At 44.5% G+C, this 27,024-nt stretch overlaps 1 protein-coding gene across 4 annotated transcripts; it reads right to left on the bottom strand.

Annotated features, from left to right (window-relative positions):
* Positions 1-330: 330 nt before the first annotated feature.
* On the bottom strand, positions 331-26,493 carry ubap2a (ubiquitin associated protein 2a). 4 transcript variants are annotated; one of them, XM_083771531.1, is made up of 28 exons: positions 26,403-26,493; positions 22,860-22,999; positions 22,331-22,408; positions 21,955-22,065; positions 19,484-19,646; positions 19,288-19,371; positions 19,121-19,184; positions 18,549-18,602; positions 17,908-18,008; positions 16,391-16,449; positions 15,559-15,629; positions 14,540-14,714; positions 14,138-14,396; positions 13,473-13,813; positions 12,543-12,760; positions 11,985-12,237; positions 11,670-11,709; positions 11,304-11,469; positions 10,481-10,532; positions 9,164-9,545; positions 8,338-8,429; positions 7,114-7,164; positions 6,924-7,014; positions 6,177-6,608; positions 5,151-5,255; positions 3,858-3,925; positions 2,637-2,828; positions 331-1,174 (listed from the first exon to the last, which is right to left on the bottom strand). In XM_083771531.1, exons 2-28 carry the CDS (start codon positions 22,953-22,955, stop codon positions 1,064-1,066), a joined length of 3,909 nt encoding a protein of 1,302 aa, XP_083627657.1. In that variant the 5' UTR covers positions 22,956-22,999; positions 26,403-26,493; the 3' UTR covers positions 331-1,063. The 4 variants fall into 4 exon arrangements, with proteins under 4 accessions (XP_083627657.1, XP_083627658.1, XP_083627659.1 ...); XM_083771532.1 differs by lacking the exon at positions 18,549-18,602; XM_083771533.1 differs by lacking the exon at positions 18,549-18,602 and having other exon boundaries at positions 11,304-11,466.
* Positions 26,494-27,024: the final 531 nt, after the last annotated feature.

Here is a 27,024-nt window from a genome sequence, read left to right as displayed (position 1 = left end):
TTTGGCAATGTAAACATATGTTTTCTCATGCCAATAAAGCCCTTAGAATTGAATTGGTTCTCAACATGTCAAGGACCCCCAGAATTATCTGTAATTTACCCCCATCTGAAAATATGTAGTTCCAGGGACCTCCCAAACATTTGAGTTAAAAATGTTTGCTGTGAAAGAATATATATATATTCAAAGATTTGTGCCACATTTTCACAATTCTTCAAAAATAGCAGATCTACAAGCTCAGCGTGGCACTAAGTGCCATGCTATGAGCTTGTAGATCTCCAACACCAAAAGGGATTCCCGTCCTGAATGTGATAACAAAGAAAGACCAACCAGAACTGTTCAGAACTTTTTAATTTGCAGGACAACGAGGATTAAACCAATGTTAAAATGACATCAAATCCAAGGCCTGGCTGATCATTGCAGCCAAATATTAATGTGGGAGACACATGGAGGGATGTGGGGCAAAAAGAAACAGTCAAGCTATAAACTCAAGTCACCCTCAATATAAGAATTCACAGATGGGGGAGACCAAAGTTACAAAATGTTTATTCCTAAAAATTAAAAAACAAAAAAAGGCTTTGCCTTGAAAATGATGCGCAGCCTTTATGAACATCATTCTCAGGGTTCATGTATGCATACAAAAACAAAAAAAGTTATCGACGTCACATCATGATGCTTGTTCGTGTTCAAGTATATTCACCATCAAACTTCATTAATTCTCCATGATTTAGCATTCTGAAATAAAACATCCTTCAAAATAAAAAAACAAATGCAGAAAACCACATTTCATGTCCTACCAATACATATATACTGTATAAATACATACATAAATATATTTTACATACAACAGCCATAAATTTGAAAAGGGGGGGGGGGATATATAGAGCAAAGGGGGTGGGGGTAGTGTGTGTTATAGCTTGGTGCTGTAAAATGGTTTGTCCCTCAAAGGTCTGGTCAGTCAGATGGGGCAGGTGTGGTATGCGTGTGTGTGTATGTGTGTGTGTGTGAGTATGGGCATCCTTTCGCACGCACGCGCACACACACCTCAACGGAGCACCTTGCCACCTCAGTTAGCCCAGTAGGGAGAGTTGCCATAGCTGGACTTGTTGACCTGGGTCTTCTGCTGCATGCTGCTGGACTGGCCTCGTTGGCTCGGACCGCCCTGGACACGCACAAACTGTCAACGTTAGCAAGGCACCATGTTTTAGATCTGAAACATGGACATTGCTCTCTGCCCTTATGTTTTTATGTATGTAACTGTATTTAAAAAAAAATGTCCTGTGTTATGTCAAATGTATGTATGCATACAAGGCCGCTAGTACAGCGGCTAACAGCCATATTGTGAGAGAACCTTTCACTTGGTGATACAAGCGTGAAATTTGGCATGAACATGCCTCTGGGTCACCTCTTTAACTTTTTTAACCAAGTCAAAATCCAATATGGCGGTCATTTTTCAAGATGGCCACCAAATAAAAAAGGCCTTTTGTGGCGGTTCTGGACAACCATGGGTGCGGCCGACTCGAGACCAGGCACTGCACTCCCTGTGGGTGTGTGGAACGTGTGTGTCGAATTTGAACGGTTGTTCGCTTGGTGATACAAGCGTGAAATTTGGCATGAACATGCCTCTAGGTCACGTCTTTCACTTTTTTAACCGAGCCATCCAAGAATCCAATATGGCGGTGCTATTTCAAGATGGCCGCCACATCTAAATGTTAGCCTATGTCTACATTTCTTACAAATTTTAGGAAAAATTTCACCATTATAAATAGATAGATAGATTTATTTATTTATTTAAAAAAAAATTATATATATTTTTTGTGCAGTGCCCGGTCTCGAGTCGGCCGCACCCATGGTTGTCCAGAACCGCCACAAAAGGCCTTTTTTATTTGGCGGCCATCTTGAAAAATGACCGCCATATTGGATTTTTCGTTGGCTCGGTTAAAAAAGTTAAAGAGGTGACCCAGAGGCATGTTCATGCCAAATTTCACGCTTGTATCACCAAGTGAAAGATCGTTCATATCTGCTGTACTATGGGTCGCAAAACCAATTTCAGTGCAAACTGACAATAAAGTACTATATCATATCATATCAAAGCCTGTGTTTCTGCAGAGTAGGGCTTTCACTTCTACTGATCTTTACTAGTTGCCTAGTTTACTAGGCCTACCTATTATGTAAAACATTATAATACAATAGGTGTACATTGGTGACTACCTATAATCTAGCTGATCTTGAGGCCTACAAATACAGGAAAATAATAATAATATCAACTAGTCAACTAGTACCAACAAGGTGGACTAGTGTATTTACTAGTCGACTAGTTGAATAGTCGACTAGTTGCTTAAAGCCCTACTGCAGAGCATGTTCTTCTTCTGTACCACCACCACCACCGTGTACGACATTCATTAACCACTAAAGCACATGCTGTTTTGCAAACAAGTAAAGATTATTGTGTGCACTGTGCACTTATATTACTATACAGTATTTGTGAGGACTCAAATGTCCACAAAAGTGCCAGTAGAATGAGCTTGTAGATCAGCCTGAGGAGTGGAACATGGTCATTTTAACCCAAAGCCTACAGCCTGGGGGGAAAAAAGAAGGTCCCTCTGTGTGCGTGTGTGTGTGTGCGCGCACACTAGTACCTGTCCATCCTGGGCCAGGTGGTGGTGCAGCAGCTGTGAGTGTGGTTGCTGGTGAGGCAGGATGTGGAGGAAGGGGGCGGGGGCGTAGCCCCCTGGAGCTCCTCCAGGGTTGAGGGGTCCAGGGCCACCCAGCGCTGAGGGCAGGCTGAAGGGAGGTGGGGTCCCCGCATGGAAACCCTGCTTATCAAAGGACTGTGGAGGACAGGAGGACAGAACTGACATCAGACTGATGACAAATGACTGAATTATTAGCCCATTTTGACCTGAGATCAGATTAAAAAACAATGACAGTTTTCTGAAAAAGCTATGTTTCTATGTCAGTCGTTCTTCGATTTTTCAAAAATAGCAGACCTACAAGCGTACGTACGTAGCGCGCCACTGGGTGGCAGTGTTAGGAACATTAAAATGGACTATGAGTGATATTGCATCTTTGGCGCATTGATTACAAGTCACTGTGGAATGTATCTACGTTACTGCAGTTACATTACTACCATTATATATTTTTCTCAGATTCACCCAATCGATTTCAGACTTTCAGGTGATAAATCCACCTTCAAATTCTCTTACCATGAATAAATCATTGACATTAATTTTTTTGTTTGGAATACAATCTTTTCTCAAGGGAGGGACTAATGTTTTTGTCTATACTTAGCAAATCAATTTGCACAATAAAATAACGTTGAGATGGTCCTTTAACATCATCTATAGTATAATATTTATATTTGTAACTCGAATAGTAAAATGTGTTAACCCATTCTGGGCGGAAACCCCTTTTGGTGACCATTATGTCACACTTTAGGTATTGAAAAATAGCAGATCTACAAGCTCATAGCGCGCCACCGAGTGACGCTACGAGCTTGTAGGTCTGCTATTTTAGAAAAATCGAAGAACGACTGACATAGAAACAGCTTTTTCAGAAAACTGTCAGGATGTTAGAAGACATTTTTAGAATCTGATCTCAGGTCAGAATGGGATAGAAGGAGGGGAACTGTGTTGTAGTTAGCCAACAGCCTGACTAACTTCAGGGACCATGCGCTCTACTTTTGTACGTTCATCGATTGCTTTGTATGGCAATCCTTTCTTGCTTTTATGCACGTATGTTCAATAAATTACCTTTATAGACTTAGCCGTTTCTGCCTCCATCTACGGGTGAATCAAATTGTCGACAGACAATAGCATATGTATATCAGGCCTATATGTGTTAACGAATTAATGCCTCACCTGGGTCTTATTGTAAACACTTCCACTGATGTCTGGCACACCGGAGTTACTGGAGGTCACCGACACACCTGAGAGCAGGACGGAGCCAGTGTTAGTACATGGGAGGTCTCTTATATCCTCACTGTCGGGTGGAAACCCTGTATGTCCTTGGCTTGTAAACCCTTATTTATCCAAAACATTATCTGAAATGGTGAAAATGGCAGATCTGCAAGCTCACACTGAGCTTGTCATTTTCACAACTTTAGCTCGACACGCTTTTATGACGAAGTAGGGCATGAAGTGACGGGTGGGGAAAAATAGTTGAAATATGGAGATAAGGTTTCTGCCCGACAGCCACACTATGGGACAGTGATGTTTGAGAAGAGGGACCAGGGCGACTGTGGCTCAAGTGGTAGAGCAGGTCGTCCAATGATCGGCGGTTCGAATCCCGGCTGCTCCCGTCTACATGTAGAAGTGTCCTTGGGCAAGACACTGAACCCCAAATTGCTCCCGATGTGCTGGTTGATACCTTGCATGGCTTCCGCCGCAATCGGTGTATGAATGTGTGTGTGAATGGGTGAATGTAATGCACAATCTATGTAAAGCGCCTTGGATAAAGGCGCTATATAAATGCACCATTTAACATTTAGGTACCACGCTATGGGACAGTGATGGTTGAGAAGAGGGACCAGTACCACGCTATGGGACAGTGATGTTTGAGAAGAGGGACCAGTACCACGCTATGGGACAATGATGTTTGAGAAGAGGGACCAGTACCACGCTATGGGACAGTGATGTTTGAGAAGAGGGACCAGTACCACGCTATGGGACAGTGATGTTTGAGAAGAGGGACCAGTACCACGCTATAGGACAATGATGTTTGAGAAGAGGGACCAGGTACCACGCTATGGGACAGTGATGTTTGAGAAGAGGGACCAGTACCACGCTATGGGACAGTGATGTTTGAGAAGAGGGACCAGGTACCACGCTATGGGACAGTGATGTTTGAGAAGAGGGACCAGTACCACGCTATGGGACAGTGATGTTTGAGAAGAGGGACCAGGTACCACGCTATGGGACAGTGATGTTTGAGAAGAGGGACCAGTACCACGCTATGGGACAGTGATGTTTGAGAAGAGGGACCAGTACCACGCTATGGGACAGTGATGGTTGAGAAGAGGGACCAGTACCACGCTATGGGACAGTGATGTTTGAGAAGAGGGACCAGGTACCACGCTATGGGACAGTGATGTTTGAGAAGAGGGACCAGTACCACGCTATGGGACAGTGATGTTTGAGAAGAGGGACCAGTACCTTTCCCAGGGCCAGTAGCAGCAGATTTGGCCTGTGCCTGTGAGGAGTTACTGTAGCCTTTAGTGTAGTCCACTCCTGTAGGCCCCGCGCTCAGCTCCTCGTACCCTGGGATAGCAAGACATTCACACACAACTCTTTATTTACAATACCTAGTGAATAATACAAATAATGATTATACTAAATGTTAGTTAAAACCATGTTAAAACTAGGAATGTCCAGATAAAAAAAATTCGTCTACGATCCGATCCCGATGAGTTAGCCGATACCAGTGTTGTGATCTCGTGTTGTGTTTTATAGCAGACTCCTCACTAAAATGTGCACTTGCTGTTTGGGCAACTCCAAAGTATACTCCACATGCCCCAAACATTTTATTTACTTGTCAACCCCTTACCCCTGTGTCGGATCGGTGGTTAGACTGGCATATTTGCCGATACCAATATGACCCGATATGACAAATAAGTGCCGATACCGATTTTTTTTCCCCGATACAGTATCGGGACATCTCTAGTTAAAACCATTCATTCAAATCCCCAAGGTTAAGATTTAGTGTATAAACGGTAAAATCCTCGCTGTTAATTTAACCAGGTCAAAAGCATGTTGAATTGCCTTGTGCCGTTCAATATGCCCTTGCAAGGTGGTTGGAATTGACATAACGATACGAGGACGGTATTCATGAAATTCTGGATTTGATGGAAATCTTAAAGGATCCAATGGAAAGGTGGAATTCAGAGCTCTCCAAAAAAGGTGGGATTCAGAGCTCTCCAAAAAAGGTGGGATTCAGAGCTCAGGAGAACAGTGTTATTCTACAGATGAATCCTCCATCTGCATATAGGAAAAGTGACATTTTAAAAGGTGCCATTTCTGGAGTCTTTAAAATGACGAAGCATCTTGCCGTGTTTCCAGGGTGGTGGCACCGATTTGATAAACAACATGCATGATTCTAGGTGCAGAGTGCATCCAAAACGAGACACCAGTGAATACTTGAATGTGTCATTTAATTTGCACCAAGTGACAGCTCAGACTGACCTGAGCTGAAGGTGTGCTGGCCATAGCCGCTGGGCTGCTGCTGTGTCTGCTGTTGGAAGGGGCTGGCTGAGGGGTTTCCCAGACCCAGGCCCATGCTGTGCTGCTTGGCGGAGGCGGGCCCCGGCCCCCCGGGAGGTACGAACATGGTATGGCCATACTGGAAGGCAGCAGCGTTGGGCACAGCACCGGGGTAGTAGGGCAGGCCTGTGTAGCTGTAGCCTGGAGGCAGGAAGGCCTGCTGACTGCTGTGGTGCTGCGGTTGACCCTGGGGCTGTGGCTGGGCCTGGGGAGGCTGAGGCTGGGCTTGGTTCTGGCCTTGGTTCTGGCCCTGGGCATTCTGAGCGGCCGAGAGGCTGGTGGGGGGTGCAGGGGAGGTGGAGTCATTCCTGCCAAACTTTGTGACTTCACCTAAGAGAGAAGAGGGGAGTAGGGCTGTCACATCATAAAAGTTTAGTTGTCTTTTTATGTCATTATTACAGTATAAGCTGAATACACATACAACGTAAGAGACATTCATTGGCATTGAAATGTGCAAGTCTATTTCTTACATAATAAAAATAGGCCAATCCACAGCCAGTATGACAACAAGTAGCAGGGTGGGGCATCCATTCCCAACATGCATTATTCTGGACTTGTGTGGTGCCCGAGTAGGCCCAGTTTAGTATGTAAAAATTGTGACAGCCTTAGAGTGGAGCCAAATTAATTTACAGCATCATTCAGGACAACAAAAGAACTGGAGAGGATTACCTGAGTATGGGTTGTTGGCTAGGCCACCATCTCTACCAGAGAGAGCCGTGGGCCCGGGGAATGTTATTCCATAGTAATCCTGCAAAGAGGGCTGAAAGAATGGGAGAAGATGATCAGAGTCCAGCATCCAACCAAACGGCTCATCATTGAGGATCCAACGTCACTACGGTGCGTTTGAGGAAGGGCTCACCATTTGCAGTCTGGACTGGAGCATGTGAAGGTCCTCGTAGCCATAGATTTGCTGTGAAACACAGAAGGACTGCTACGGTCATTCTGGTCATTTCCGCAAACAGAAATGGTGAAAAAAAAAAAGATGGGCTGGGTCTTTATCTGACCACAAAGCCATTTATAACAGGGGTTTTAAACCAGTGGTCCGGGGGTCCTTGAGGTTCCAGGTGGTCCCCAGCTAAATGGAGAGTTGGTAACCAAGTGGACCATTATAGATCTTGGACCCTTACAGGTCCATTTGGTTTCATTTTACACTCTCAAGAGTCTCTCCTAATGGTACCAACATCAATACAGCATGGATACTGGACAGAATATTATTCAACGACAACAAAATATTCTTTAGTTTTGGGTCTGAGGCTAAATCTCATCAGATGGTGGTCCGTGGCTCAAATTCCCAATAAATAATGGGCCTCGATATGAAAATGGTTGAAAACCACTGACTTATAACAAAAGCAAAAGTCATGACTCGTTCACTCAGGAATAGTTTTGTGTATGGCACGAATTCCACAGGGTCATGTGCAAAATATGCTTGATCACTAGGATATTATCGCCCACGAGATGATAATAATTACCAGACAATATCTAAGGATGTCATCTGTGAATTACGTGTTGCGTTGTTACTCTTAATACATCGATTTGATAGTACACTAAAGCAGGCATTTCAGTGTTAGATATAGAATGGCCTCTATTCTGTGAACACTTGGAATAGATATGACTGAAAGGCATTCAGTGGGTGTTTGCCGTCATGTTCCCTAAACCATTGAGACAAGATTCTATAAATGTCTTCTAACGGTTTTCCGAAAAACCTATGTTTCTATGTCAGTGGTTCTCAAACCTTTTCATGTCAAGGACCCCATTAATTATATGATATTGGCCACCGAGCCCCATCTGAAAATATGTTGTTCATCCGCCCCCCCCCCAGAAGCAAAGATACGAGTTAAAAACGTTTGCAGTGAACAATATTAAAAGATTTGCACACGTTTTCACAATTTAAAATAATATATATCTACAAGCTTGTAGCGTGTTACCTAGTGCCACACTATGAGCTTATAGATCTGCTATTTGTCCAACAGCTAAAGTTTAAAATAATCTAAGTGGTTAAAAGCTAAGGTGACATAGTTGCATTCCAGGTCTTAGTGGGTTAAGAGGACAAACAAGGTGCTCCAGTCTCCTCATAGATACTTACTGGATATGCAGGCAGCAAGCCCCCTGGTCCCATGATGTACTGGTTGGGCAAGAGAGGAGGGACGCCCTGGGACAGGTTGGGAGGAGCTTTACCTGTCACCACAGAGACGACACAACCACCAATCAAACACCGCCATGTCATTTGTAAATTCAAATGGCTCGGCATGTTGAACTAATAAACGAACAGTCTTTAGTTTGAAATTCCAAGCTGGTCATAAAAAAAAAGAAAACGCAACTTGTTGCCCTGTGACCAGTGAGAGTAGCTGTGTGGTCCTGGGTGAGACTGTGACTGTGTGTGTACATGTACTGGTGGAGGATGACAGTAGCCATTTGGTCCTGGGTGAGAGCGAGTGTGACTGTGTAACCCTACGTTTTAACAGCGGCGACTCTGGGTGATAAAAATATCCTAGTGGTCGAAGAGGCATTAGGGCGTAGAGGCATTAGGGCGTAGAGGCATTAGGGCGTAGAGGCGATAGGGCGTAGAGGCGATAGGCGTAGAGGCGATAGGGCGTAGAGGCGATAGGGCGTAGAGGCCTCAAAAGTGTTGCTTTGTTTAGCCTCCACAAATGGCAGCAGGAACGCTGCCATTTGTGCAGGGTAAACAAAGCAACACAACGATGTTGTCCAAAAGATACAATATTTTCATCTGTTCGGGCAACGTTCCTCCAGCCCACTTTTCGACTATCACCTCTTCGCCTGCTATCGCCAGTAGTTGCCGGCTCCCATAGACAAATAACGCACTTCGGTAAAATACGCCAGGCTGTCGCCCGCTGTTAAAACGTACCGTCAGTCTGTGTGGTGTTTCGTGCGTGCGTGCATATACGTACTGGTGGAGTTTGACATTAGCTGTGTGGTCCTGGGCGCAGAGAGGTGGTTGTTGGCGGTAGCTCCATTGGAGCCGAGCCCCAGCGCTGTACTGCTGGCTGCAGCAGAGTGGAGTCCACTGGTCCCAGACATGCTGCTGATTGCACTGCTCATGTTGACCCCCATGCTGTGGGCCATGTTATGGGCCACGTTGTGGTTCATGCTGTGGGTCATGTTGGTCATGTTGGCCATGTTAGCCAGGTGGCTGATGCTACTGCTGCTGCTGTGGGAGGAGTGGTGGTGCGATGGGGGCGCGGAGGCTTGTTGTTGTTGTTGTTGTTGTTGTTGCTGTGACGAGGTGTACGAGGCGGATGAGGGCGCCAGAGAGCTCTCCACACTGGTGTACTGTGGGGACAAAAGTGGAAATTAACCCATTTTGACCTGAGATCAGATTCTAAAAATGTCTTCTACATCCTGACAGTTTTCTGAAAAAGCTATGTTTCTATGTCAGTCGTTCTTTGATTTTTCCAAAATAGCAGACCTACAAGCTCGTAGCGCGCCACTCTGTGGCACTCTATGAGCTTGGAGATCTGCTATTTTTCAATAGCTAACACCAAAAGGGGTTAACCAGAAAACATATCAAAACCAACATTTGGAACACTAAGGTTTCTTCAATGAGCAATTCTTTTTTTAATATAGAAATTGTTCAATGAATCAACACTAAGAAATTCTTAGGATCATTTTTTTTATATTTTTGATTAAATCGATTAGTCCGATTGTACCACTACAAAATAGCCAAGATAGCAGTTCACATCATGTTCACTACATGAGCTTGTACAGTAGATTGGCTATTTTCACAATGTAAAAAATATATAATCGTTCATTAATCGTAATCGAGGCATAAGTTGAATTATTGATGATTGTTGATTGGGAGTAATATCGGCCAGCCCTAGCGGGGCTCATGCAAAATAGCTTTTTGTTCAAATGTTATAGTGTGTGACTTTGCGCGTCTGCAGTGAGAGAGAACATGTGGCAGAGAGACATTGACTTACAGTGAGAGCACGTGTGGCAGAGAGACATTGACTTACAGTGAGAGCACGTGTGGCAGAGAGACATTGACTTACAGTGAGAGAACGTGTGGCAGAGAGACATTGACTTGCAGTGAGAGAGAACATGTGGCAGAGACATTGACTTACAGTGAGAGAACATGTGGCAGAGAGACATTGACTTGCAGTGAGAGAACATGTGGCAGAGAGACATTGACTTACAGTGAGAGAACGTGTGGCAGAGAGACATTGACTTACAGTGAGAGAACATGTGGCAGAGAGACATTGACTTACAGTGAGAGAGCTGGAGCCCATAGCTGACACTGAGGAATGACTGCTGCCGTGGGTAGAGGGGAAGAGGAGGGGGGGGGGGAATAAAAACAACAATGATCAGTTTCACCTAGCCTACACACCATGGTGAGCACCACTATACTGAAGTATTCAATGATCAGTTTCACCTAGCCTACACACCATGGTGAGCGCCGCTATACTGAAGTATTCAATGATCAGTTTCGCCTAGCCTACACACCATGGTGAGCGCCGCTATACTGAAGTATTCAATGATCAGTTTCACCTAGCCTACACACCATGGTGAGCGCCGCTATACTGAAGTATTCAATGATCAGTTTCACCTAGCCTACACACCATGGTGAGCGCCGCTATACTGAAGTATTCAATGATCAGTTTCACCTAGCCTACACACCATGGTGAGCGCCGCTATACTGAAGTATTCAAAAGTACAAATGATGACCTACTTTTTAGGTCATTATTTTTTATAAATCTGAAATGTTCAATAGTGGAAAAAGAAAACAGCAGTGTGAGCTTGTACATAGGCTATTTGTTCACTACGGACCATGGTATATTTGAAATAGGTTAAGTAGCTAATTCATTCTATATTTTAACAGGGTCGAGTGTCATTTGGGAGATCTAAATGTCACCTCTACCATATTGCCGAATTTCGTGGAAAACGACAGCCCAGAACTGCCAAAAACGGCGGAATCTGTAGGAAAACAACAAGTAAATAAAGAAGTGCCCACACATATCTCAGCTCGCTGTGGAACGTCCACAACATTTCCCCTTCAGCTGGAGGTCAACGTGATGAGTGTCAGTGTGTCACCTGTTGAGTGTGTTTAGCTGGCTGGCAGAGGGCAGCTCTGCGGCCAGGCTGGAGAGTGTGCTGGAGCTGTGTGCAGGCAGAGGAGAGGACAGGTGGGAGGAGACCGGGGGGGCGCTCAGAGACGGAGGAGACTCTGGCTTCGGTGTGGAGGATGCGGATGAAGCTGCTTATGAGTGGAGAGAGAGAGAGAGAGAGATATACACACACCTTTTAAAACTTCTTTTGTATGGATTGCACTGCAGTACTTTGTGTACCAGGAAACAAGCAGTGAGTTCAGTTGCTTGACTGTATGAATGTAAATGACATTGTATTCATAGTGCTTTTCAGGGCACTTCACATTAAATAAATAAATGTCAGATAACTTACAGTCTAGTGCAGCCGAGGTCCTCAGTCCATTCAGACCGTTCTAGTGAAACAACAAAACAGTGAAAAAAATAAAACGCTCACATTTATATGGCAGTTGTTTCTGTTAAACTGTATTAGAAGGGGATTTTAATTTTAAAGAGGGGGATTGTTCTTTTTGAAAGAATACAACAGGAAATGTATTCGCGTTATCGTCTTGGACCAAAAGTCTCTTCTGAGGCAAGGCTCTCCAGACAACAAGTTGCCTGGTGTGATTTTACAAGGGCTTGGTTCAATGATGTTTTTTTGTTGTTTTTTTGGTGTGGATATAATGCTCACCATGACTGGCCCGGAGGCCTCTTTGCTCTGCGAGAACGCCAGCCGCGAGTGAGGGGGCATGCCCGCGTCATAGCCCACTCCCACAGAGGAGAAATGTGAGGAGGGGACAGAGGATGAGGTGGTGGAAGAGGAGGCGGGGTTGGCAGGGCCCGCCGTGCCCAGTGAGGAAGTGGTGAGGCTGGGCATGGCCACCGAGGGAGATGCGTAGACTGGCTCTGACAGAGGGACGGAGAGAGGGCTGCCCCGGGACTCACTGTGGGAACAAAAGGAGGAACACAAGTGATACATGAGTGAGCCTAAATGTCAAAATAGGTAGCGTTCACATCAAGCGCCTAGGAAAAAGATAATTTGGCCTGTACAATTATAACAAACATTATAAGATTATGTTGGGCCCGGGTATCGCTGGAGACTCGAGGCCAACTTCACTCTCCCAATAACTAATTGTGGGGGTTAGCACTAGAGATGGAGCACTCGTAGAGAGGCACTGGGAATTGGTCCTTTCATTATTTCTTTCTGTGATTTGGAAAAAGAAACAGACATCATTGGACGGTTCAGTACCTGATAGGTTTGGAGTACAGGCTGTTCTGGCTCTGCACTCCTCCTGGTCCCTGTGCAGGTGGGGGTGCTGGGGGGGCGGGGGCCGGCGTGGACTCCATGGACGGAGTCGTGCCGAAATCTGGCAACGGCGATTCTGAGCCAAAGTCCAGCGCTCCGAACTGGAGGTTGAGACCGGGGATGTCAGCGGAGCCGGGCATCTCCACCGCCGTGGAAGGGATCTGACGGAGGGGGGGATCACCATGTACCTTTTATTACCACTTTTTAATCAATATTAGGGCTCCATCAGACCGATTGGACAATGTTTTGGAGTTACATATTGTTCCCCCAATCGGGGCATTCAGGGCTCCTCCTAAAGCCCAGGGTGCCCAGAAACAAAACCAATGAGCAAAAAAAATATTCACTCATGTTGAAAGAAAAAGAAAAAAAAAGAATAAAGCCCCACAAAGACTCTAAAACATGGCCTGTGTGATTAGGCCAATTAGCAGTGTCCTTAATCATTTATAAACTATGACCTGAATCATTTAAAAACCTGGTTGTGCTTTCTTCTAACCAGCCTAGAGCTAGCTAGAGCTAACTAGCTGTTACCCTAGTTAGTAGTAACTAGGGCTGAGCTGGCTTACAACAAAATGTCAAATTGGTTCGATATTTAACCAAATACCGGATCATACCAGTCCAGTTATACCACTTTGTTTTACCACTAGGTGGCGAGTGCATGTGATCCAGCTGCTCCTGATTGAAACACATTGAAGGGAACATACAGGCCCTATAAGATGAGATGAGATAAAATAGACCTTTTATTGATTACTGTGAGTAAATTCAGGTTTTAACTACAGTAGGTTGTTTTCCAGTTTTGACTCCCATCTACCCAAAACCTCACACTGAAAACCACTCAGTCAAAAGCCACTGTCTGCGTCAGTGTCAGACCTTTACCTTAGACGTAGGAGGCATCCTTCGTTTCTGGCCTTTGAGCTGTGCCCTTTGCTGCTGCTGCTGCTGCGTGCTGCTGCCCTGAGGGTCCAGCCCTGCGGTGGGGGCAGGAGGCTTGGCGTTGCTGCCAGCAGCCATCAGAGAGCCACCCTGGTGGACCGCCGCTGTGACGGCGTGGAGGACAGAGGAGGCTGACGTAGGGCTCGTTTGTTGTCGTTGTTGTTGCAGTGGCTGTTGTTGCGTTGGGGGGCTGGGCTGGCGCACCAGGGGCAGAGAGGGTCCAGCGTGCCTCTGGACCAGTTGGCTCAGCACCAGGGAAGGCTCTGGCTGCAGACTAAACTCACCTGGACACAGTATTAGATAAACAGAGTCTTTGAAATTTAGTATATATAATTAAGTATAAAAAGGCATGTTTTGGCCTTAGTACATTCTTTATTTTGACTGCTGGTACGGTACAGGTCATTGAACTTTTCTTTGTATATTCAAGTTATTTGTCATATCTACCCTATGCAATGTTTGTTTACAAATTCTAAATGCGACTTTGTTTTATATATGAAAAACCCATTGGCAATTATTTGTATGACAATTTATAATCGAGTAAAATGTCACGATCGTGACAGCCCTAAAAATGGCTTCATGTAAAAACACAAAGAGAATCAAACACATACGGCTGAACTGTGAAGACAGAGGAGAGACGCTGGGTTCTGAAGTCTTCATGTCCCAGCTAGAGGAGGCGGGCGGAGGTAAGGAGGCTCCCAGGCCTGACAGCCTGCTGATGGAGGAGCTGGCAGGAGGGGCGGCCTGGGACGAGGGCAAAGGGCCCAGGCCGGGTCCCTTTAGCTGCTCCAGGATCTGAGCTCCGGCGATATTAGGCTGACTCCTCTTAGACTGGCCGAGGTCCCCAAAACCTGCACCCAGCACAGACGACTAGCACAGAAAAGGGAGGAGAAACAAAACAGACAAGGGACGCAACGTTATACAAGTCATAAGAGATGATGGAATCTGGAGAATACCAGGGTGAATTGAAGCAACAGCAAGCGCCACCAGTGCATGACAATAACGGTCTTTACCAGGGCAGCGTGTGCGTAGCTTGTGCTGCCCGTGCCGTTGCGGCTAGGAGGAGTTTGCTGCGACGGCTGATGGTGGTGGGAGTTGGTGAAGACCAGACCCTGAGAGGTGGAGGAGGATGAGGCTGTCTCTCTTCCTCCACCCACAGGCTTCTGCAGCAAAGAGGCCAGGTCCAGGCTGGTGGGGGAAACCACACACAGTCAAATAAACTCAGAACACAGAAATGATTCTCCGCACAACGAGATAGAAATCAAAGATGGATGTACAAGATATAAATGAGTCACTAAGTGCGATGTTTTGAGTGCAATGTTATGAGGAAATGTCCTGTGAATAATATATTAGTATCTGCCTCACAGTCTCTCAGTGAAGTTAACCTTGTGTCACCCAGCTTACCCGTGGAAAGCCTAGCCTAAGTTGTGTTTCTAAGGTTCAGTGCTCAGATCCGGTCTAGATGCCTACTCCATCTTCCCGTGTACTGTTCATTTTCTCAGATCCGATCTAAAGCCTGTATACTGTATCCGGTAATTTGCACACAGACAAACGTACACACGTTTTCTGCATCCACTCTAGACCAACAGCAATGCTAATTGCAGACTAGAATTCTAGTCTAGACCAAGTAGATCATAGCCTACAATTAAAAACAACGGTAAAACTCTGCCTGTGAGAAGTATCTCAGAGTGTGCTCAACAAGTGTCTCTATTGAGGAAGAGCAAGGAGGGTCAGGCATGTACCACAAACTAACCAAAGCAAGCATACATTTGTAATAGGGAGATTTGTAAAATGTAACACATCTGGCAGTGCAATCGTTCTCAGTTAGGTACTAGGGTCCGAAAAGTCTCAGTTATGGGATGGGCTCAGACTTCAATTTCATTTCCATGCAAACCTAGTCTACACAGTATCTGGAGAGATCGTGCCTTGTGTAATGTACTGTACAAGCTAGTTACAAGCATTCTTTAAAGGACTTTATACGGAAAAGGCTGATCTACACACTCACAAAGCATCACATCGTGAGCTTTGTTACCTTTGCCCAGGAGTGATGTGGTTCTCAGCAGCAGGCGCACATGATGAAGTGAACACTTTGGTCTCAGAGAGCTGAAAAAGACACAGGAACAAATCACACTTTTAATACGGTTAGCAGCCATTAAAAATAAAATGTGTAATTATCTCTATCTAGCCATCTCTCTCTCTCTCTCTCTCTCTCTCTCTCTCTCTCTCTCAAGGTTTTATTTGTCACCGACTCATACGGGTATAACTTGCTCAATGTTATCCAGACAAGAGATTCCCGGGTGTTTAAAGGAACAAGTCCATCAAACAAAAGCGTGAGAACCATATCTCTCCATGGATAATTAATTATAATTATTTCCGTCATAAAGCAAACCCCACTCGCTGAAAAACAAAGAGAGCTGTTCTGCTTCAAGTGGTTTCCAGTTTGATCTCATGTTATCTCACAGAGATTATGATCCCACATTCTGTGCCCACAAATCCATCATTGGACCGATTCTGGTATTGACCACGGAGTTACCCCCACCGATCAGATCACAAGATGCGAGAAGGAGATAAGAAGCCCGCTTTGTCCAACATTAATCTTATACCGTATATATATTGTACCACGGACATAATGTAATAATTTCCAGTTGGGGGGGGGGGGGGGGGGAAGCATGAACAAAAAAAGAAGCACAGCTTTGTGAACCACTGTTCAACAGCAGCAATGTTAGCCACGCCGGAAGTGTAAGAGTATTCTTGCAGAACACATATCAATCATATTCACACACAAACACACACCTATGCTGAGCTCCAGTGTTCTCTTATCCAAGCCTATAATAGAACAATCCGAACCCCCTTGTTGAACTCACACTGACGTCTTCGCTCCAGTCCTCAGCAGACCAGTCTTCCAAAGTATTCCTCCAGGGAACTAGGACGGAAGCAGGAGATGGTCCAAGGTCAAATAAATATGTAGGTGGGAACATGTTTTACACGCTTTATAGCACATACACCCGCTTCAAATGTTATCAACCCATACAATTTACAATTTAGGCATTTAGCAGACGCTCTTAATCCAGAGCGATTTACAATAAGCAAGAACAAAAAGCATGGGAATACATCACATAAAAGCATTTATCATGAAACATGCGTAAGCTAAGAAAGTAACAGTGGAATATCTATATAATGAAACTATACATATAAACTATATACTATATACTACTATGCTATACATATGTACTATGGCGTGCTATGACATACAATGCAATTATAGTGCTGTTACATGACATGCTATAAGTCTGTATCAAATGCTATCTAAGTCTACATAAATGCTATCTAAGGGGGTAGGGTAAGTGCTATGGGCCATGATGGAGTCTGAAAAGGTGGGTTTTCAGACTACGGCGGAAGATTGGGAGTGATGCTGCAGTTCTGACTGCAATGGGAAGTGCATTCCACAGTTTTGGAGCCAGAAGGGAGAAGAGTTTGGGACGTGTGGAGCGTTGTCCCGGCGTTTTTAGTGAGGGTACTTCCAGCTTCCCTGCATTGGCTGATCTGAGTGCGCGGGAGGGTTTGTAGGGTTCAATCATACTTGCAAGATATGGGGGAGCCATACCTTTGGTTGCTTTGAATGCCAGCATCAGAGTTTTGTATTCTGTGCGGGCAGCGACTGGGAGCCAGTGGAGGGAGCGTAGCAGGGGGGAGACATGTGAGAATTTTGGCTGGTTGAAGACCAAGCGAGCTGCGGCATTTTGGATCAGCTGGAGAGGCTTAAGTGCACATGCTGGTAGGCAAGCCCATAATGGCTGGTAGGCCAACCCATAATCACCAGCATATTCTTATTACGCCAGTATGGACATTTCCTACATACTGCCTACTGTGAGTAGGCGACTACTCCGACTAGGGAATGCGGAAGTGAAAACATTGTGAAACTGCGCTATACAACAAATTTTACTTACGTGGCCAGGTTAAGACTGAGGTTAGGGTTCCTAATAGGGTTAGTAGTCAGACAACTCGATGCACTAGCCTGGTTGCACTTTATATTTAATGTAACATCTGTATCTTGTGATAATGTATACGTATGTCTGTTGTTATGTATGTTGTACTGTTTGTAATGTCTCTGAGAGCTTTTATTATCAGCTGTAAAATGAAGTACCCAGTTTGGGACATATGAATGAATAAACTTGACAACTCGCCGTCGAAACAATGGCTGACAACAACAAACAACGTCAATATGTAAGACGTTGTTTGTACTGGCTCCATTGCATGGTTTCGATAAGAACATACTGCCGATTATGGGTCCTTCGAATCCGCTGGCACATACACTAGGCGTCCAAATCTGTTGGAATCTACACAGTAATAAAGACTTTGGTCTTTTACTGCTGGTGCCAACCTGTTCCATCTGTGCCGTTGTTGGCATCCGTTTCCCAGACCTCCGTTTGTGTGGTCCCCGTCCCGCCCTCTGCAGTGCTGTAGTCCGCTGGGTTGAAGGTGCTGGAGAGGAGCGGAGACAAACGGTTTGAGTCAGAGACATGCACGAGATGCCAGGGCCACGTGGGAGACAGAACTTAAATACAGCTCTGGGAGCACGGATGTGATGGAACAATAAGTGAATCCGGTTCCTAAATAAACAGCATGTTAGTGGGTTTCTTTAACAAATGAGATATGAACTAGTATGGTGGTCCATGTGGTCTACGGGGGCTGTATTGGCAGAACAGAAAAACAAATATCATTGTCGGATTTCTAGGGTCCAAGCATCATCAGTAATCTGTACATTGAAACTATAGAAAAAGGATGCCAGGTAAACAAGTGAACCTAGCATCTGTCTAGTAAATATTAAATAACATGCGATCAAATTTACATTTTAACCTTTGCATAAGACCTTTTGCATGGTTGTCAAGGCTAGGTCAAGTGCTGTGGTCTAAGGTGGAGTCTGACGAGCTGAGTATTCAGAGATTACATCAGGAAATTGGGAGTGAATCTGCATAGCTTCCCTGGTTTGGATCAAGCTTTGAAGGTATGGGGATGCCATACCTTTGGTTGCTTTGTAGGCCAACATCAGTGTTTTGTACTCTGTGCGCCCAGTAACTAGGAGCCAATGGAGGGAGCAGAGAAGGGGGGAGACATGTGAAAATGTTGGTTGGTTGAAGACCAAGCGTGTTGTGGCATTGTGGATAATTTGGAGGGGCTTAAGTGCACATGCTGGGAGGCATGTGCACAATGTCAGTAACGTTCTGAGAAAGTGTGATATGTTGGATGTCAGCAGTTGGGATTCCAATATAAATGTGTTTAACATGCGAGGTCCATGTTAGCTAGCAAGCTGGGAGAAAATGTCAAAACGGAAATAGAGATGAGATGTAGTGTACAGAGATTGTTTTACAGTTAAAAAAAATCTACAATACCACATTTTCATAGATCAAAATGGAGAAGACGGACCCCAACGGGTCGATTTGGTTACATTTGTATACTTTCAGAGTTAAATCAACAATTCAGGATTTTTGATTGCAAAATGACATCATGATGGCTTAAACTTATTATATCACCATCAATCCAGAGATGAATATGGATCAGTGGTGAGTGCATGTCTTTCTGTTCCACTGACGTACCCCATTCCCTGGGCAGAGAACCTGGTCCCGGCTGCTGCTCTGCCCCTCCCTCGACCTCCAGATCCTACACACACACACACACACACACACACACACACACACACAAAGTCAACCACAACTCAAGTGTTGGTTCTCCCACAGGGTACAATAAGAATGAAATGTCTCACCTCGTCCTCCTCTGCCCCGGCCCCGGCCTCGTTCTGCACCTCTGTCCACCGGTGTCACCTCCACGCCGTTCTCTTCTGGGCGCGCTGAGCACACATGTACAGTATACACAAATCAAAACAGGAACAGGAACTACAATGAGCAACAAACAATTGCATCAGCGACAGATTCAGAGCTCATGGGTTGAGCATATCGTACCTGGTCGGCTCCGACTGGGCCCCTTGCCCCTGCGATTGTTGGAGCCACGGGCCTTGCTTCCCTCCCTCTCTCCTTTTTTCTCCCGGTTCTCCTTGTTCTCCTTGCTCTCCGATGGTCCATCCTTCACCAAGGGCTTCTTCTTCCCAACTGTCTCCCATGAGGTCTAGAAATCAAATCAATGAATAGCAAACAGGGAGGGAGAGCAAGACAAGATGGAGAGGGGGGGAGGGGGAAGAGAGAGAGAGAGAGAGAGAGAGAGAGAGAGAGAGAGAACGGAAAATCTCAATTCAAGCTCCATCAGTTGAAAACGATTTGAATCTATGTAGGTGGCATAGTTTGTTCTGTTGCTCCAAAAGTCAAAAATATTTAAAAAAAAAAGACATTAGTGGGTTCATGTGATTTTTTGTGACAGCCACTGGCCACATTCAGTGCCACACCTTTTGGCCAGTAAGTATGAAAAAGTGAATTGGTCATTTGTTTTATTTGTTCATAACTGCTCGAGCTATCCTGCTGACAGAACGACAGATGGACAGACAGAAGGGTTGATGACATTAGCTCCTTCTTGGTGGAGGCAACAACAGATGCTCAACCACCTCCATGTATTTTAATTTTGGCTAAGGAAAAACAATATGTGACAGAAATAGCACAGCGTTGTTGATAATAATTAAGCAGCTATTACGGCCATGCCATCCCACTGACGTTCTCAATATGCCTGTGGCATAACAAACATTTCTGTGGTTCTCAACCATCACTGCAGATTACGCTGCTACCGGGATTACATACAGCCACAGCAGTGACTCTACAGGGCAAACGATGCACAGCTCGCTATTTTGGGACTTCCACAAAGCCAAAAACAACAACAACGGGTAACAGACTGGCTGGCAAGGTCCGGACACTGCTTGCCATCTATGCTGGCTGATCTTCCTCAGGACACAATCATGACATCCAAGCTGAGCACCCAAGTTTTTGCTGGATGTTTGTTTTAGTGACCAAATGTGACATACAGTACTGACATTGGTCTTGTGCAACAAGCACAAAGACACCATGGTATTTTCCCCACTATCTGGCATAGTGCTGGGGGGCACTGGGGCAAGAGAAGTCTCACGTAGCCAGGGAATCAGAGATCTCTGCCTGAAGGCGATAAAACTCTGGAAGCAATGACTTGACTTTGGGCCAGTCCTTCATATGGGATGGCATCAGGATTGGTTTTCAAAGCATGTTTGTTACCACAGTTTTTTTCCCCCCGGGCACACTAGCGCATTCATTGAATCTAGAGTTCAAACGTTTAAGTAGACAGAGATCTCTGATTGTCTGGCTGGCTACGCGAGACTAGGGCAAGAGTGACATGGCACATTTATTGCATTCCATTTATATTTGCCCTTTAATCTGCCGTTTCAGCAATAAGTACCCTTTTATATAGCATGGAGTGATCTGTGCTAAATTGCAGCCTGGATAACATTTTAAAAATGCATTTTAAAAATGCACTACAGTCATCCACCAACGCACCCCGATCCAATGTACTGCAACTCCAGTGGGCAGAAGAGTGTTAATTTCCACTTGACCAATTCCCTTTCCCACTCAACCACCACATCAGATCCCCTTCCCGCTCTAAGCACCAATGTCCAAAATAAGCTCCTCACAAAACAAGCCCACAGGTCGGGATATGCAGTAGAAGCGATAACCAACCAATGTGTCAATCGTGTAAAAAGATGACGTGTCACTTGTGCAGACATGTCATCTGTCAAGTCACAGTGAGTCTACCAACCCCATTACGCAGATGAACAATGTAATCCTTCACTTGATCCCTTAATTGTCACTCTGGTTAAGGGTGAAGCCTGGGAGACTGACTAGACACCCTGTTATGGGCTTACATTACAGCATCAATATCCACTATATCAGTGATCAAAGCGGTAAGCAGTTCATACATCAGTGGTCAAAGCAGTTCATTAGTTCTGTACGTTTATCATTTAGTACAGTTCATAACAAGCCGTCCGTCCTCTGGCTGGACTAATAACATTGTTTATTTTAATGCAGCCGGCTGTGAGACCAGTGCGCTGGGACAACGATCAGAAATGAAAATTGGGTAGTATAGCTTATTATCCATCATACTAAAGGTATTTTGCTTTCGTAGCTGGATTTATGCATGTCAAATAATTCCTATGCAGTATTTCCAGTGTGAGAACACATCTGCCATGGACATGGACGTGAATATGCTCCCCGTTCTCAGGTACTGCATTATTAAAGTCAACAGCTATGCTCCTAACCTAGAATTGTGCAAATTGTGGCACACAGGTAAATAGATTATATTATTTTTTTACAGATAATGTTACCATAGCCGTCTTCTATCCCCTATCTGGCCATCAAAAGACATGTTTTCAGAACATCTAAATAATATAAAAGCTCCTTCATATTGTAGATAGAAAAACATTAAGTAATCATAGCATTAGCATTGTAGGACAATGGAGGCTTACCGTGTCCGAGGTGCTCTCCAGGAGGAAGTTGATGGCTCTGTTGACGTCCTCATTGCAGTCATGGAGCGCTACCATGCATTCGTCCTGGTTCTTCCCCGTCACCTCCATCAGCTGCGAGAGAGCAGAGCACACAAACACACACAGGAAACAAAATGTCAGGAAACAAAATGTGTGACCCACTATTAAAGCATCAAGTGTGGAAGGTAACTCCAAATCTGTGTTCCACAGTACACAGTCAAAGCCTCACCCATACCATCACATAGCTATGCAAAGAACCCCACACCCTGACTCAGCTTTGTATCCAGACAATAAGCCTTGTGTCCTCACTGTCCTGGGAGGACGTTGGTATGTAGTTGAGTGTTCTCCACTTCCTCACCTGGTTGACTTTGTCCTCAAAGTCTGCATCGCTCTTGTCATAAATCATCTGGGCAAGTCGGATCTGCTCGGCAGTAGCCTGTGATACAAAACAATACACAAGCCTAAGTGGATGGCAAAACAAAATGAATAAAAGTGAGAGGAACAACTAAATGTTTTCTACTAGAGCGTTTAATTTAGGCAAATGAACAACCATTTAAGCCCTATACAGTATACACACTGTCATAGCAGAAATAGACTATCTACAAATTAATAACGTATTTCTGCCATTTTTGAAAAGCTTTGAATGCCAGGCTGACAGTGTGGCAACTGGCAAACAAGAACAACTATAAAGTGCTACCCAAGGCACGCAAGGTCTTGTGCACTCCCAGCGAAGCAATCCGGCGCTGATTAGGCAGATTTATTCTACAAGCAGGTGTTTTCTACTACACGCATGCCTCACATGGTCTCCTAACAGTTATGGTTATCATCATAACATGACAATCATCCCTTATTTCTGACTGTTTGTGTGTATTCGTTGAGTTTCTCACCTGTATCTGTTTCTGTGGTTGTGAGGTGTGTGTGGCAGTGGGCAGCGCTTTTTCCCGAGAGCCCCGGGCCTTTTCGCCGCCCAGTGAGCTCATCATATACAGTATATACAAAACTCTGTATGTACAAAATAGAAAAAAATCTGAAAAAGACAAACAAGAAATGACAGGAGGAAGAGTTAACAGAAACAAATGGATAACTTGTCCACACATGGATAAATTCCTTAAAGTGGTGCCGCTATCTGGAGTTCTGGCACATTACCTCTGCTGACATACAGGCCAGTGTGTGTAACAGACACGACACATCTCTCCTTGAACTACGCAAACAAATTACACTCCTCCTTACGAGCCCCGCTAATTCATTCATCCACTCACTCACACACACACGCGCGCGTACGTACATGCATACTATATGCCTGGTGGTGATGTAACCGCTTTAAGGAAAATCTAGGTCAAGAAAGGGGAGAGTGACCCAGTGTCTTCTTACTCTCCATGGGCCTCTCAAAGAGCATACCACACTGTTTGATTGTGAAATATAGCGGCTATAATAATGCTTCCAGCATTTGGAGTTCAATGTAGTCTGAAGTTATGCTGAGTATGAAAAAAATATATCTTTTAGATCCATGTATCTTTTCTATCCTACTGGTCATGGACATAAATACACACACATGTAATGAGTTAGGGTAGTCTGTAGGGCTGTCACGATTACACAATACACATTTTAAGTTGACGATTAAATTGTTGCACAAATAACTGTGATTAAAGATTAATTGTAGTTTTGGCATTGAACATGTGAATAGAAATTGCATTTCCGTTTGCCTTTTAGGCTTCGAAGACACAGGAAACGACAAAGTCTTATGCACACCTGATGACGAGCTCAGAGATGGATGTGTAGGCAGGGAGCACACGTATAGAATTAAATAAAATTAACCGCACAGCATCTACAATTTGCACAATAGACAACTTAATTTATTTAGGCCAATATTTGGTCAATAGACCTTCAAGAATCGACCAAAAAATTGCCTAGGAAATGTATATTCCTATTGTGCAAGAGTAGACGTAGGCTAATCAGAAATTGCATGGGCAGATATGACAAATAACTTAAATGTACAAAGAAATTACTGACATATGTATTTATTACATATGCCAACTAACTTTCTTTGTATATTTGTTATACCGTAAAAAAAGACCTGATCTACACGCTTAAAAGTACTAATTGTAGATCAGCTATTTTGGTTTCTTTTTCATATTTGAAAATTGGAAACAATGACAAATAATTGTGATTTTAAAATAATTGCAATTAAACGATTATGTAATTGAGACAGGCCTAGTAGTCTGCACAGTGAGTGCACATATTCAAACTGTTCAGTAGTAGTAAGTTATAAATACTTCCGATACTGATACATATGTTGTTTTTCATTTTTGTTCTTTTTATTTCCCCCTTTTGTGCCAGGGAAAGAAATACATATTTTTTTTTTTTTACACCATTTTATCCAACAATTTTGTAACCCATTTGTTTCCACCCAGTGTCAATTATCTAATGTAATCCTGGGCTCTATACTCCCTCTGCCAACATGGGGAGAGGCTACTTCCTTCAATGTATGAGGAGTCCAAGCCGCTTGTTTTCACCTAAGAGGGGGGGGGGGGGGGGGGTTCCCTGGTTGGACGTAGCGCATGGAAGGAACACGTTATTCCAATTTCCAACCAGTTCCTTGTTCCCCCTCCATCAGGCGCCCCGGCTGGGCAGTTTTATTTGCCAATACAGATATTGGCCAATAACGGCGATGTGGCCAATAAATACATCAGTGCATCCCTACTTGAGACTGTACAAATGTAACCAAAATGGACCTGTGCTCTCGTAGGCTCATTTGTAGATCTATCTCAAGAGTTAAATGAACACTGACTAGTATCATACCGTTTACAAAGGCATCTATGCATTGTCCTGTATTTACACATGGAATGTGCACAGTGTGCTGATGGGAGCCATTACTAGAATAAAGCTATTGTTATTAAGTGCAGATATCCCCACTGACCCACTGGTTTTAATGCCTCAGAACAATAGCAATGCAGCTCACAGTAGTGGATGAATGACGTTTGTTAATACACTGTTGCCATTGGCTGATGGACTGAACAAAGCTAAAGCAAAAAAAACAAAAAAACACAGCAAGCAAAAACGCTTCAGATGAAAACACTAGACATTATTTAGCCCATCCATACCTTTTTTCCCCCAAAAAATAAATATGCATGGACGCCCGTCAATGTCACAAAACCATGATAAGGAGTCAAACTGGTGGCTTTCATATATTCAATAAGATTAATATTATTAATCACTCGGGTTAGTAAAATAGAGAGGGGGAACAACCTACAGCAGCCACAGCCCACATGTACTCAAATCACTAGTCGCTCTCTGGTTGTCCGGGTAGATAAACCGTTATAAGCGGTGTGTGAATGATGAACACAGCCCCAACAGTTTGCTTTGAACCCATCAACTAAAACCTGGGCATTAATTGTTCGCTTACTGCTTGTTTTTACCAATGCGACTGTCCTGGTCACAGTTGCGCAATATCCAGCCATAATAAAACGAATGCGATCCCCGTGCTGTTCTTCTCAGTGTATACACCTATGTTGTTGTTGGGACTGTGTCTGTATGACTGTGTGGGAGCTCTTTGTCCTCCTCTCCGTCCGTCTACTATAGCATTAGCGTCAACATTAGCATGCTGCTAACGCTCCAGCAGCAGCATGCTAGTAGTAGTAGCAGGCTAATGTTGTTAATACACGCATAGCATAGTAGGGTTCGGTTACACGGCGCGAGACATGTATGTAGCGTCAACATTAGCATGTTAGCTTAGCTAGCATGTTGCTAATTCCCCTCCTCCGCTGTACACGGCGACAAGAACACACAACACAATGTCCTCAAAATGTACAGTCAGTCGGGGTGGCGTCAACATATAAGCCTGCTAGCGATGCATGCTAACGCGGACGCACAATGCCGTCGATGCGGCGGTGAGATGGGTGAATCTGGAGGAGGAGGAGGAGGAGGAGGATGAAGCTAACGGTGCTAACTCAATCTTGTCGATAGAAAGACAGTCACGTTAGAGCTGGATAAGTGGCCAACTCGTTTTACGCTTGGGGGATAATATAAAAAACATGATAATGTGAGTTTTCACGTTGGTTGTGATGTCGTCCCACCTCCTACCCACCCGGTGAAAACAAGATGCCAAAACACCAACCAGCTTCTTTTTTTGGTCAATATTCTGGTGAAAATGGCCTCAACAACAGCCACCCTCCTCCTCCTCATCCCGACCGACAGACATGACTTATGTCGGGGGGGAACAAACCAGACCACAACACTCTGCTGAAGAAAAAAAGACCCTCTCCTAGTCTTATGTCCTTGCACAAAAAAAAGGAACGACGCGACGGTTTAATCACACAACACAGTCGACTAATCTCCGTGAAACTTTAACATAAAATAGCACGAGTTAAGACAAACACAAATTACATTTGTTTTGTTTTGTTGTTTTATCCCCCCCTGTGTGTCGTTATTACCTGCTAACACGCTTCAGTCGGGCCAGCAGAGCAGCAGCACTGAGTGGAGTAGACAGGGCTCGGAATGGTCACGTGACCTGGTGCGACACCACACGCCGGTTGATGATGTCTTGACGTTACCAGAAACCACCACCAGTGGTGGAAGAAGTAGCCTACTACTCACATTTTTGTTTATTTCCCTGCTGGCCATTGCAGGTTGCAGGTCTTTCTGCACGTCAAAGTTCCCAGGAGCTCTTAATTAATGACCCCCCCCCCCTTTGAACTTTTATGTGTCAAATGCGTTCTGTGCTCGTTAGTGCATCAAAGGCAGAAATCACTTTTGGTAGCTGTCAGAGGGATCTGCAGATTCTAACCAGCTGCCAGTATGCCTTAAGAGCTCCAGCGAGTTCCTCCGCCCCCCGTGCAGGCCTACAGTTCAATTAAAAACACATTTTAACATATTTAGAAAAGGCTTCCGGGGGTGAAATTCATGGAGTGGGTGTTGTGGAACTTTTGCCAGTCAATAATTATATCGAATTGAAGTTGTTATTGAAAATGTTGTACTTAAGTAAAAGTATCAATACTACAAATGTAGACATAATACTGTTACAAGTAAAAGTCCGGAATTTAGCATTTACTCGAG

This window comes from Protomyctophum parallelum (genome assembly GCF_964188405.1).
Source record: "Protomyctophum parallelum genome assembly, chromosome: 8".
Taxonomy (NCBI): domain Eukaryota; kingdom Metazoa; phylum Chordata; class Actinopteri; order Myctophiformes; family Myctophidae; genus Protomyctophum; species Protomyctophum parallelum.
The sequence above is the reverse complement of the archived record's forward strand: the minus strand, read 5'-3'. Positions and strand labels throughout refer to the sequence as shown.

Excerpts from the sequence above, each read along its gene's own strand:
- ubap2a (XM_083771531.1), bottom strand. The coding sequence starts at position 22,955 with ATGATGAGCTCACTGGGCGGCGAAAAGGCCCGGGGCTCTCGGGAAAAA. Across the intron at positions 7,015-7,113 it reads TCCAGTCCAGACTGCAAATG|CCCTCTTTGCAGGATTACTA; the intron begins GTGAGCCCTTCC and ends CCATTCTTTCAG. Across the intron at positions 6,609-6,923 it reads AGCCAACAACCCATACTCAG|CCCTACTCCCCTCTTCTCTC; the intron begins GTAATCCTCTCC and ends ATGATGTGACAG.